The 12,670-nt window shown below is 47.6% G+C and overlaps 1 protein-coding gene across 1 annotated transcript in view; it reads left to right on the top strand.

Annotated features, from left to right (window-relative positions):
• Positions 1 to 12,670, top strand: part of SFMBT1 (Scm like with four mbt domains 1) — a 433,177-nt gene that overhangs the window by 271,196 nt on the left and 149,311 nt on the right. Inside the window, exon 5 of the mRNA XM_086939186.1 lies at positions 3,099 to 3,339. Within this exon, the coding sequence (XP_086795312.1) occupies positions 3,099 to 3,339 (241 nt within the window). The remainder of the gene's footprint in view (positions 1 to 3,098; positions 3,340 to 12,670) is intronic.

Raw genomic sequence — 12,670 nt, forward strand, 5'->3', positions numbered from 1 at the left:
AAACTGTGTGGAGTCTTTTTGTGATGTATTCCTTGTATTACTTAGTGTGTGTGTGTGTGTATGTGTTGCTCAAATACTTTACACATTACCTCTTTAGATTAGCCTGCCTGCTCTGTGCCAAGCTACCAGAGGGTGGTGAGCACAGGTTATCTTTTAGTGTGTATCTTGCTTACCTTGACTAGAGGGTGCATACCTCAGCCAACTAGGCGAACTGGTTCTAACAACCCTTCTCAATAGGAATAGTCCAGCCCGAACTTCCAAGCCAGGTCCTCTCTGAACCAGAACATAAGCAACCCAAGAGTGATCTCACCCTGATTGTGGCTCTTTAGTCGGTGTAGCTTGGTTCCAGTGGTGGTGAGGAAGAACAAATTAATTTAGTCCATTCTTGGCAAGAGCTGTGCTGTTCAAAATTACATCCTTCCCTTGATTCCCATATGTTCAACACAACACATCTAACTGAGTGTTGGGTCTTTCTTCTAGAAGGTTGATATAGTTATACTCATTATTTTGAGGGCCTGGTTCTCCAAGAATCTCGCTGATGAAACTGTTGGTTGACATAGGATGGGGGCACCTCCATGCCTCATTTCAGAGGGTATTACTGGTCTGCTCCCCTCTTCACAATATGTGTCTGGGCTTGGTCCCCATTGGAAGATTCCTTCACTGATGATACGTAGTTTGGCGATGTAACATGAGACCTATTATAGTTTCTCTTTGGAGAGAAATGTATGGTGACTTTGCCATGTGCCACATCTGTACGTTTGCTTTAACACAATCAGAATTCTTTCATTTTTTTTATGGATTTGACATGCTGTACCAAGCTTTTATTTAGAGTGACATGATATAACTGATCGCTTCTCAGTCAAAGCGAGGGTACTAGTGGAAGAATTGTTTCCTAGAGCAGACTATAAATCATTACCTTGCTTAGCAATTTACATGCAGGTACTGAGAGGAAGCTACGTAACTTATTTTGGTCCACTTTGAGGATTTCCAGAATGGGGTGAAGATCTTGTGCACACCACGGGGGTTGTGGCAAAATGCACACGAATGCTGAAGCAACTTAGTTTTGCACAGGGTTTACTTTCACAGATCCAAGTAATTTGCTGTGCATTTGATGGGGAACCCCTGCCTATGTAGATTGTAATAAGGAGAGGGAATATTCAATCATACCCTCTGGAGTGGTGCTAAGGAAGAGAGTTCTGGGATAAGGTGCAAGCTGAGTTGGCATCTATCCAGGAGTTTAAAGTTGCTTTACCCTCATCATGGCCATTCCAGGTTTTCAGCAAGAGGGTGAGAAGCCCAAAGGCAAACTGAACCTGTATGTAGTTGGCGTAATGTTTACCTGTAGCAATATATCCTGTGAGTGGAATAAGACAAAGGTCCTGACTATAAAGGCCTGGAAAAAAGGGATGGACTGCTGCTTTGTCTTTTGAGAAAATTGTATTTACCGCTAGAATTGCCAGAGAGTGTCTAAGAAACTCTAGCACACTGCTACAGCTCCCACGCAGACAATCTGCCAAAGCTGGTCTGATCAGCCTGCATTGGCTACCAGTGCGTCAGAGAATCCTCTTCAAGGCCAGGTGCATTGCCCACCAGGCCTTCTGGGACACAGGTCCTATGATCACCCGTGACCTAGTCAACCACTACCAACCCAGCAGAAGCCTTCGCTCGAGCCAGGCCTTTATGGCTATTGCTCCAAGAATAAAAAAGACAAGGTCTGGCGGCAGGACGTTCACCTATAATGCCTCCAAGACCTGGAATACACTCCCCCTCCATCTTAGAGCTAACCCCAACCTTTCTTTATTCCGAAAACAGTTAAAGACATTCCTCTTCACCTCCCTCAGTAATCTCTGCTAGCAACTCTGCCAGGCCACCTCTGTTGGTTCTTAGAGCTTGGACGCCCCGGGCAGCAATCGCGCTCTGTGATTTCCACATTGAAATCTTGAAAGTTTATTTGAAATACACTAAAGGTACTATGTTTCAGATGTTTATATCCAAAACACTTCCATCAACTTGTATTCTTTCTATTTGATGATTTTTATTCATATACGTATATGTTAAGAAAACATATAAGTTAGGCAGGCTGTTGCTGATGATACCGACAATATGTGCAGCCTAATTTGCTCTGTTTGTTCTCAGAAAATCAATAAAATGTGTCCTGAAACAAAAATCAGATATGCTCAGGACAAGTACTTATGGTGTTGACCCTGAAGCAGAAGCTACTTTGTTGCTTCTCCTGAACATCTAGTAACGGGGAAAATTCAGAGCGCCATTTTCTTCTGTCCTACAGTTCAGCATTTTAGTTTAGAGCAATCGCTCTAAAAACTCCACAGCCTGTTTCATTTTTATGGTTTGGTTTCACATCGTAGCTGTTGCCAGACAATTATTTTAACATCACTAGAGAAGGGCTTTGGCTCATTCTATATATTGGGAGTCAGGAGTACATATTTTGACTGGGCAGACTGGGCCGAAGTTGCATGCTTCCAGAAAAATAGTGCCTGCCTTCCACACAGGTATGATCATTTTGTTTATTTAAGTTTCAACTTTCAGGAGCACCCAAATGGCACTGGAATGCTATTAAAGTGTCTTAGATAACTAGATAATTTATGTTTTTCTCTGGCAGCAGTACAAATGGATTTTTAAGTCTGGCCTGACAGTACAACTGTCACCAGACCTTTTATTCTACACCAATATTATTTTATAGTGCTTTGCTTCCACACAGATACACATCTTTTCTAATGCTATTTAATTGTAATGCTTCACATTACACAAAGAGCATTCCTCTAAAGCCAGACCTGTTGGCTTTGTCGGCGCTTGTCCCCCCGGTAAGCTCTCCCATTGAAAGGAAACTGATAAAAGAACAGGATCTATATTAGAATAGCATAGTTTCCAGTGCAGTATATTTCAGTTCAGAGAGCCTGATGGATATGCAAGAATTCTCACTCATAGCCTTCTTCCTGACTGGTCCCTGAACGATAGCTTTACCTGGACCACGATGAATACCAATCATCGATTAAGTCAGTTAATTTGGATTTGTATTAATTCCCTGTGTGATCTTGTCGTTGTTGGCTCAGTGTTTGACATGCTGTTTTTCTGCACAGGTGGATACCAATTTGCAGAATGGATTTACTCCTGGCATGAAATTAGAGGTTGCAGTGAAGAGCGAAGTGGATGCCTACTGGGTCGCCACTGTCATCACCACCTGTGGGCAGCTCCTGCTGCTTCGGTATGATGGCTACGGTGAAGACCGAAAGGCAGACTTTTGGTGTGACATCTTGACGGCAAACTTGCACCCCCTGGGCTGGTGTGAGCAGAACAAGAAGTGTTTCAAGCCGCCGGAAGGTATGAATGACATCTTAGTTCTTTTTAAGAGTGTGGGGGTCTTCTTGTGTTTCTTTAAAGGGGCAGAGGTTCCATTCGTGCAGTCGGTGCAGTGCACCAGGGCCCAGAGGCCTGAGGGGCCAGGGAACTCTGATTATTTCTGTATTTTTAAAAATCGAACAGCAGCAGGGGGCAATTTCCTTTCTTGCACTAGGGCCCGTGGCACACTGGCTATGCCTCGATTTCTATATATTGGTTTCATGGCATGCATATATGGATTTGCCTTTACTTTAAAAAATATTTTGCACGTGTCATTACAGATTATAACAACACAAAAAAAACTCAAAACTCTTCACACAGTTTATGGACTTCTGTCTGAAGCATTATAATTTTTATGTGGGAGTTAATTTTTGCTTAAATATTCATTTGAACAGAATGATTTATTGTTATTTTTCACTACATGTATTGTGCAGCTCTATAGTTCATGTGTTAGTCACGTAGTGTTCTTTCTGTCTCTGTCGAAATAAAGGAATCTGCTATTGAATGCACTCTTTTTCATGGCTGTGCCTTGTGCCTTCAGAAATTCCTAGTGTTTCAGAGGATCAGAGATCGACACTGACTGTCTTTCAATCCTCGGTCACTCCCATACCCTTGGACATATATTCAACCAGCACATGTTGTGCGGCATGAGTAGCATCTTCAGGGATGCGAACAGAGCCATGTAATCAGATGTGGAATGGCCTATATGTATAAATGAAAGATCAAAAGACAGTATTGTATTTTGCATGGGTTTGAAGGTTATCCTGCATGCTTTCACTGTACGATCAGATGTTCACATGAGAACAGAAGACAGGGAAAGAATAAGGGGTGACTGCAAAATTGAACGTGCACTATGTTTGTCACAATTTCTGTCTCCTTTTTTCTGAGCACAGTGCTCTGCCGTCCTGCCGGGGCCAGGTTCACACTTAAAAAATATCATAAATTAAAAAGAATTAAAAAAGGATAAATAATTTGGGTTTTGAAAGCACAGTTGTCGAAAAGAAATATTGGTAACAATATAGAAAGCGTGATCTTTGGGTCTTCCCATTTCAACCATTGGCTCGAGACTTTGTCGTTCAAGTCCACATAATGGGGTATTCATCCCTCACCTAATACTACTGGCTGTTTGAGTTTCTCCTCCTGCCTCTACTCTAGCACTTGCGTCATGAGGGACTGTTTTACAACTATAGCTTCTCTGTCTGATCCTGCCGATTCCCTATCATGTGTCGGTCTAAAGTGCTAACGCAGAAGTTAGTACATCAAACCGAGACCAGTTGACTTTGCCAGTGCTTGTTTTTACTGGTAACAGCCAAAATTAACTGCATCCTTCCATTTCCACTGCCTCTATCTGCAATCCTAGTAGACTAAGGAACTCGGATGAGGGTCCAGTCTCATCAATGTGTCATAGTTGCTGTTCGTTGGCTTGTCTTGTGATGCCCGTAATCACGGGGAGAGGAGAGTTTGCTACATTGTGCGGTTGCAGTATTACCATGTAGGAGATGTATATATGTGGGTTTACTGAGATGGCTGTAAACTGGAGACATTTTTGTCAAGAAGGACCTCAGTGATAGCAGGAGTTACTCCAAATATACCATTAATAGGTGCCTAAGTATGTTTGCATTTTGATTGGGCGGGGCTGGAATGCTCTCCTGATGTTTTTGTGATTGACTAGGAATATGTTTTGATTTCACCATGTCATTTAGCCTCTTCACATCAGGTGGGAAGGTGGTACAGAATTTCTTGTCTGCCATGGCGTGGGCGCTGCAGACATTAAAATTGTGCTTCAGTTAGTGTTCTGCACAGCTTGTCGCTCCTGATTACAGAAAATAAACCCAATTAGCTGACAGGCCTTTGCCTGCTGTATCTTACACCAGGATAGAAGAAGAGCGTAAGAAGACTGGCGTTCTATCTCTCCTCCTCGATATCAAATGTTGCAGTGAGGGGGGCTGTCCAATGTGTTTTCCTTTATATCTCTGTACACATTATTCAAATGCAAGAATTATGCTAAAGATGACTTAGCTTCGATTTATTATTATTTTTACTTACTGCTTCAATTTGTCTGCCAGGTAGTCGCTAAAACTGGTAGCTACTTGAATGGCCCCTGCCCTGTTACATGAGTACAACTCGGGAAATAAATATCCGCCCTTTATCAGTTGTGTGCAAAGCAGCTAAACTGTTTCATATCCCAGGGTTCTGCCTTATCCCATAGCTTAACAACAATCTACAGTCTCTCGATATCTTTATGAAGTCTTTTGACATCCTTTTATACATTTGACCTAGAGAAACGCTTTCTTGCCACCAAAGTGGAACAGGCGGGGAATAAATGTAAGGAATTATTTAAAATCGTTAAAGATTTTACTTCTCCTAACGCTATGATCAGCCCTTTTATTCCAACTAGTGACTGGACAAATAGTCTAGCTCAGTATTTTTTTGAGAAGATTAAAAATATCCAAGATTCCTTTAGGGATTCGCGCCGGGCAGTGGGATCATGTATAGTGATCCCCAGCAGGAGGACCTCTATGCGTGGAGTCTGTCTCTCACATTTTCCGCCCATTTATCTGGATAAATCTTTCGAGATAATGAAGGCTTTGAAATCTGGCTCCCCTATGGACCCTTGTCCAGCGCAAGTACTGGTGTCTATTGCAGAAGTAATTAATCCAGCGGTGAATCGAGTGTTGAACTCGTCACTGGCAGAGGGAAGAATGCCGGAGTGCTGGAAACACGCCAGAATTCTCCCACTGCTAAAAAAACCTACAGCTGATCCACTGATGCCGAGTAATTACAGGCCCATTTAATTGTTGCCTTTTTTCTCCAAAGTTTTGGAGAAATATGTAAACGGTGTTACCACAGAGTTTATCGAGGCTAACAACATATTACATCCAAGTCAGTCTGGGTTCAGATCTAACTTTAGTACAGAGACAGCCCTACTAGAAGTTTCAGAAACTATCAAAACCACCTTGGATAGTGGGGGGGAACACAGTACTCGTACTACTGGATCTGTTGGCGGCCTTTGATACCGTGCCCCATGACCAACTCCTGGAAAGACTCCAGGAGTGTGGGATTGGTGGCACGGTTTACAAATGGTACACTTCTTTCTTTTAAGTGGCTCCCAGCAAACTGTATGGTCCCCTCCGTTTTCAGCCCGTATCACCCCTATGGAAGTGGGTGTTCCACAAGGCTCAGTGCTTAGCCCAGCCTTGTTTAATATGTGTATGACCCCACGTGCACTTTTAGCAGAGCAATATGGCGCTAAAATAGTCTCTTACGCCGATGACACGCAACTTCTGTTTACCAGTGAGAAGGGCAGCGCGTTTCGAGGCAGTGAGATAAACATCTGTTTAACTGAGGTTTTCTCCTGACTTCGGGAGAGTCAACTACAGTGTAATTCCGAAAAGTCAGAGATTATTTTTTCGGATCCGACAGGAGTATGGAGTGGCGCCTCTGGTGGCCACAGGACATATCTCCTCCCAAGTGTTCAGTCACTTCTGTAAAAAACCTCGGAGTAATGATGGATTTGAACATGTCCATGAAGACTCGAATTCAGACTGTGGCCGGTACTTGCTTTGGGCTTTTAAAAATGTTGAGAAATTTTCTCCCCCTGCTGCCGATCTCCCTCAGAAAGACGGTTATTCAGGCCCTTATTTCATCTAGGCTGGACTATGCCAATGTCCTTTATTTGGGCCTGCCAGAATACCTTCTAAGCCACCTCCAGGTTATCCAGAATTTGGCGGCTAGAGCAATTCTTATAACCGCGCCCAGGGACCATATGACTCTCCACCTAAAATCGCTTCATTGGCTGCCGGTGCGTAAGACGGTCCAGTTTAAGGCCCTCATCCTGGCCTGCAAGGCCTTTCACAACTATGGGGCCCTTTATATCAGGAAAAGGATACAGCCTTATGCCCGAAATGGACTCTGAGGTCTTCGATGCAGTATTTGATGACCATTCCTAGGTTTTCCCGTTCTCGCAGGGGTGGTCACTCTTTTCAGACAGATAACTGACCTAGGTGAGTTCAGGAAGAAGCTTAAGACCTGGCTATTTTGATATGTAGCATTTATCTGGGAGTTGTGTGTCCTTTTTCTGCCTGTTTTCAGTGGTTATTAGCGCCGGGAAACTCTATGGAGTAGCCGTGCACTCTATAAATACCCAATTACAATTTATGCAATGAACAAATGAAAAACTCAGCCATAAAAATGACATACATATATACATTAGTGGAAGGGCTTTGGATAAGCTCTCTTCCTTTATTGGTCTGCTCAGCTGCCATTCGGGTTGTGTGATAGGATTTAAATTTGGAAGTCACCTTTTACTGGCTCACCAAAGCATCCCTCGTTCTGTTTTTTTACTTATGTTCCTGAGAAATATTGTATCTTGCTTGACCAGTCAGGGTTATGTTTTAGCAATTGCCGCACTAACTGGATCTCAGTTGGATTGTTAATTTGATCTGGCTGGGCTAGACCAAGGAACACAGATTTGCATTCAAATAATTGTAATGCTGCCACTGGGCGCCGTAAAATGTTCCTTGGACTCTGCTTTATTGTAGACTTTGCACTGGCTGCCTATTTAGGCTAGAATTGTTTATCAAGCTATGTATTTACCACATCTATCTATTTCTGATGAGTACGTCTTCCAGCAGATACCTCACCTTATGAAGGCTCATTTCTGGCTTCAGATTGGGCCACAAAATGTTTCTCCAGCGCTGCCTGCTCAGCACCAACAGGTGATGCCTCGCTTCTCCAGATGTGACTTTATCTCTGGACGTGATGTCACTGGTGTATATTAGGCACTAACATACGTGCTTATGTCAGTTCCTGTTTTCCATATCTTATCAACCTGGTCTTGAGCTGACTCTCCATATCTCAAAACAAATGTATCAGCTTTCAACATTGACATAGTGAAATGGCTTTGCAAAGAGGCTATGGTTTTAAGCCTTGCAGATGGTGCCACAAGAAGATGTCCCTTTTGGACCCTGTGATGACTGATAGTAGTGTCCTGGGTCGAGCGTGATGCCGTAGCCTGCGACTCTTGTGCCTCCATGCACGCAAAGTTCATCAGTGAGCCGGAGTTAGAGTTAGAATTATCTTCAGGACTATAGGGAGATCCCCAAACAGGCTCCCTCTTCCAAAGGTAAGTCACCTTCCAGGGACAGTCTCTTAAGAGATCTTCCCATACGGAAAAAAAGCAAAAAAGTGTAATAGGAAGAGAAACCTACTTCATTTTCAAGGACGACTTCCCATTCCTGGGAACTTTTCGAGTTTCAACGCCATTTCCTGGTGATGGACTTTTCTTTGACCTCCGTCACCTAAGACAAAGAGAAAAGGGGCATTTTCATAAATATTAAGACCTTTTGCTGCTGTTAGGTTACGTTCCTTACTGGGCATTGGTAAGAGTGCCTTGGGGTTTCTTGGGCCTTGGCAAGTTGAAACCAGTACATGCATGTGTATTGCCCTCTATCACTTCTAAGTAGACTGTAAAAAGCATTAGTTATGGCTACATTTCTCATGTGCTTGTGTTGGAAAGGGGAATTAGTAGGGTCAGATAATTTACCACTGGAAATAATACCACTGTTATCAATATAGGGCTCAGTATAGGTCTTAGAAAATTATTCCCATGCTCAACTGGTAGCTCAGCTGCGAGAAGGCAGGCTTAACTTCAAAGGCAGGTATGTAAAGCATTTAAAAACATCAGTTCAGTAATTAATTAAGACACAACACACAATGAAAATTCACCACCAATATATAGAAAGTGGAAATATGTGTATCTGTAAAATGACACCAAAAGGAAAACAATCCACTGTAGGGAGCCAGTTATATGAATTATTAAAGATTAAACATTTTCTCATGCTTAGAAACCAATAGTGCCACCCTTGGGCATTTGGTTGCCTCTGACAGGGACAAATTCACACTTAGCAACTTTTCTGAAGGATTTTTCACAATATGTTGTGTAGCCTCCTCCAGCAGGCCGGTTTCGGTGAGAAATCCCTCCCTGTAGTTCCTCTTGCTGCTCCAAAGTGTCCAAAACACAATCCAAGGGTCTCGAATCTCCACGAAAGTTTGGGACCTCAGTTCCCACAGTCCACTTGGACAAGACCCTTACAAATCCACTAGTCAATCAATCAATCATGGGCATTTATAGAGCGCACTACCTACCCGTAGGGTCTCGAGGCGCTATGGGGGGGGGGGGGGGGGGGTGCCGCTACTGCTCGAACAGCCAGGTCTTGAGCTTCTTCCTGAAGGAGAGGTGGTCTTGGGTCAGGCGCAGGTCGGCAGGGAGGGAGTTCCAGGTCTTGGCGGCCAGGTAGGAGAAGGACCTTCCTCCTGTGGTGGCTCTGCGGATGCGTGGGACGGCGGCGAGGGCGTGTCTGGCGGATCGGAAGTGGCGTTTGGGAGCGTAGAAGTTGATTCGGTTGTTGAGGTAGCTCGGGCCTTGGTCGTGGAGAGCTTTGTGTGCGTGGGTAAGGAGGCGGAAGGTGATTCTCTTGTTGACCGGGAGCCAGTGCAGGTCTCTTAGATGTCCGGAGATGTGGCTGTGTCGTGGGATGTCGAGGATGAGTCTGTCTGAGGCGTTCTGGATGCGCTGGAGTCTCTTCTGGATCTTGGCGGTGGTTCCGGCGTAGAGTGCGTTGCCGTAGTCCAGTCGGCTGGTGACGAGGGCCTGGGTGACGGTCTTCCTGGTCTCTGTGGGGATCCAACAGAAGATCTTCCGAAGCATGCGCAGGATGTTGAAGCACGACGAGGAGACGGCGTTGACTTGCCTGGTCATGGAGAGAGAGGAGTCCAAGATGAAACCCAGGTTGCGTGCGTGGTCCGTCGGTTTGGGTGCGGTGCCCAGGGCGGGGGGCCACCAGGAGTCGTCCCAGGTGGAGGGCGAGGAGCCCAGGATGAGGACCTCCGTCTTATCTGTGTTCAGCTTCAGGCGGCTGGTCGTCATCCACTCGGCTACCTCTCTCATCCCTTCGTGCAGGTTGGCTCTGGCGGTGGCGGGGCCGTTGGTCAGGGAGAGGATCAGCTGGGTGTCGTCGGCGTAGGAGATTATGTTGAGGTTGTGTTGGCGTGCGATGGCCGCGAGGGGGCTCATGTAGACGTTGAAGAGAGTCGGGCTCAGTGAGGATCCTTGAGGGACGCCGCAGATGACTTTGGTGGCCTCTGACTTGTACGGTGGTAGGCGGACTCTTTGTGTTCTTCCGTCGAGAAAGGAGACGATCCATTCCAGCGCCTTCTCCTGGATTCCGACGTTGCTGAGGCGCTGCACTAGGGTGCGGTGGCAGACCGTGTCGAAGGCTGCGGCGAGGTCTAGGAGGATGAGGGCCGCTGTTTCCCCGTTGTCCATCAGGGCTCGGATGTCGTCGGTGGCGGCGATGAGGGCGGTCTCGGTGCTGTGGTTGGCACGGAATCCGGACTGTGATGGGTCGAGGGCTCCATTCGTCTCGAGGAAGGTGGCCAGCTGTTTGTTGACGGTCTTCTCAATGACTTTGGCTGGAAACGGGAGTAGCGAGATGGGGCGGTAATTCTTGAGTTCGGTGGGGTCTGCTGTAGGTTTCTTCAGTAGAGCGCTGAGTTCGGCGTGCTTCCAGCTCTCGGGGAAGGTGGCGGTGTCGAATGAGGTGTTGATGATGTCCCGCAGGTGGGGTGCGATGACAGTGTCGGCTTTGTTGAAGACGTGGTGGGGGCAGGGGTCGGTTGGAGATCCGGAGTGGACGGAGTTCATCGTGTGGACGGTGTCTTCGGTGTTGACCGGGGTCCAGGCGCGGAGGGTGGTGGTGGGTGGAGGTCCTGCGGTCGTGGCGTGCGTTGGTTGAGCGCTGAAGCTGTCGTGTATGTCCGCGATCTTGTTGTGGAAGTAGGAAGCGGGGGAGTTGCAGAGGTCTTGCGAAGGGGTGATGTTGTTGTTTCCGGCGTTGGGGTTGGAGAGCTCTTTCACGATGTTGAAGAGTTCCTTGCAGTTGTGTGCGTTGTTGTCCAGTCGGTTCTTGAAAGCCGTTTTCTTTGCGATGCGGATCAGTTGGTGGTGTTTCCGGGTGGCGAGCTTGAGGATGGTCCTGTTGTCCGGCGTGGGTTCCCTTCTCCAGGCTTTCTCGAGGGCTCGGCAGTTCTTCTTGGAGCTCTTGAGTTCGTCGGTGAACCATGGGGCTCTCTTACTGCCGGGTCTGCTGGGCGGGGTCCTCAGTGGGGCGAGTTCGTCCGCGCAGTTGCTGATCCACTTCGTGAGGTTGTCGGCGGCCTGGCTGGGGTTCGCTGAGTTGGCGGGGGGGTGCTGGCTCAGGGAGGCGGCGAGCTGGTCGGCAGTGATCTTGTTCCAGCTTCTTCGGGCATCCTGTTGCTGGAGGTGGTGGGTCGTCGTTCTTCTGAAGGTGAAGTGGATGCATCTGTGATCTGTCCAGTGGAGTTCTGTGGCGTGGCTGAAGGCGATGTCTCTGCTGGATGAGAAGATGGCGTCGAGTGTGTGTCCGGCGAGGTGGGTGGGGGTGGACACCAGCTGCTTGAGTCCCAGGTTGGCGAGGTTGTCGAGCAGGGTGCTGGTGTTGCAGTCGTTGTTGTTCTCCAGGTGGAAGTTGAAGTCCCCCAGGAGGATGTAGTCAGCGGAGGGGAGGGCGTGCGGGCTGACGAAGTCGGCGATGTCCTCGCTGAATTGAGTGCGTGGTCCCGGAGGTCGGTAGATCAGGGTGCCTCTGAGGGTGGTCTTCGGGTCGGTGTGGATCTGGAAGTGCAGGTGTTCGGCGGAGGGTGGGGTGTTGTCGGTGCTGGTCGTGATGCGGATGGTGTTCTTGTGGATGATGGCGATGCCTCCTCCCACCTGGTTGGCGTTGCGGTCCTTCCGGGTGATCTTGTATCCTTCTGGGATGGCGATGGCGATGTCGGGCGCTGAGGAGGCGTTCATCCAGGTCTCCGTGATGAAGGCGACGTCAGGGGCTGTGGTGTCGAGGAGGTTCCAGAGTTCGATGGCGTGTCTGTGGACGGAGCGGGTGTTGAGCAGGATGCACTTGAGGTGGTTGCTGCTGGTGTTCGGTTTGGCAGGTGCTGGTGTCGGGCGGGTCCGGATGCAGGTGAACTTGCAGTTGTTGCAGCTGAAGGGTCCGTGGGTGCGTCGTGGGGTGGCTCTGCAGCATCCCGGGACTCGGCCGGTGTTGAGTGCGGTGAGGGTGGCGGCGGTGTACGTCAGGCGGGTCGGTCGGGGTCCTCGAGGGCCAGGGGTCCTGGCACTGGGCGCGGTCCAGGCGCGGACGGGCGTAGACGGGCTTACCTTTGGCACGCCTTCGGCGCACAATCGGCGCGCCCGCTGCGCGTGACCGCTGCACGTTCACACGGTCGCCATATA

This window comes from Lissotriton vulgaris, chromosome 9 (assembly GCF_964263255.1).
Source record: "Lissotriton vulgaris chromosome 9, aLisVul1.2, whole genome shotgun sequence".
Taxonomy (NCBI): Eukaryota; Metazoa; Chordata; class Amphibia; order Caudata; family Salamandridae; genus Lissotriton; species Lissotriton vulgaris.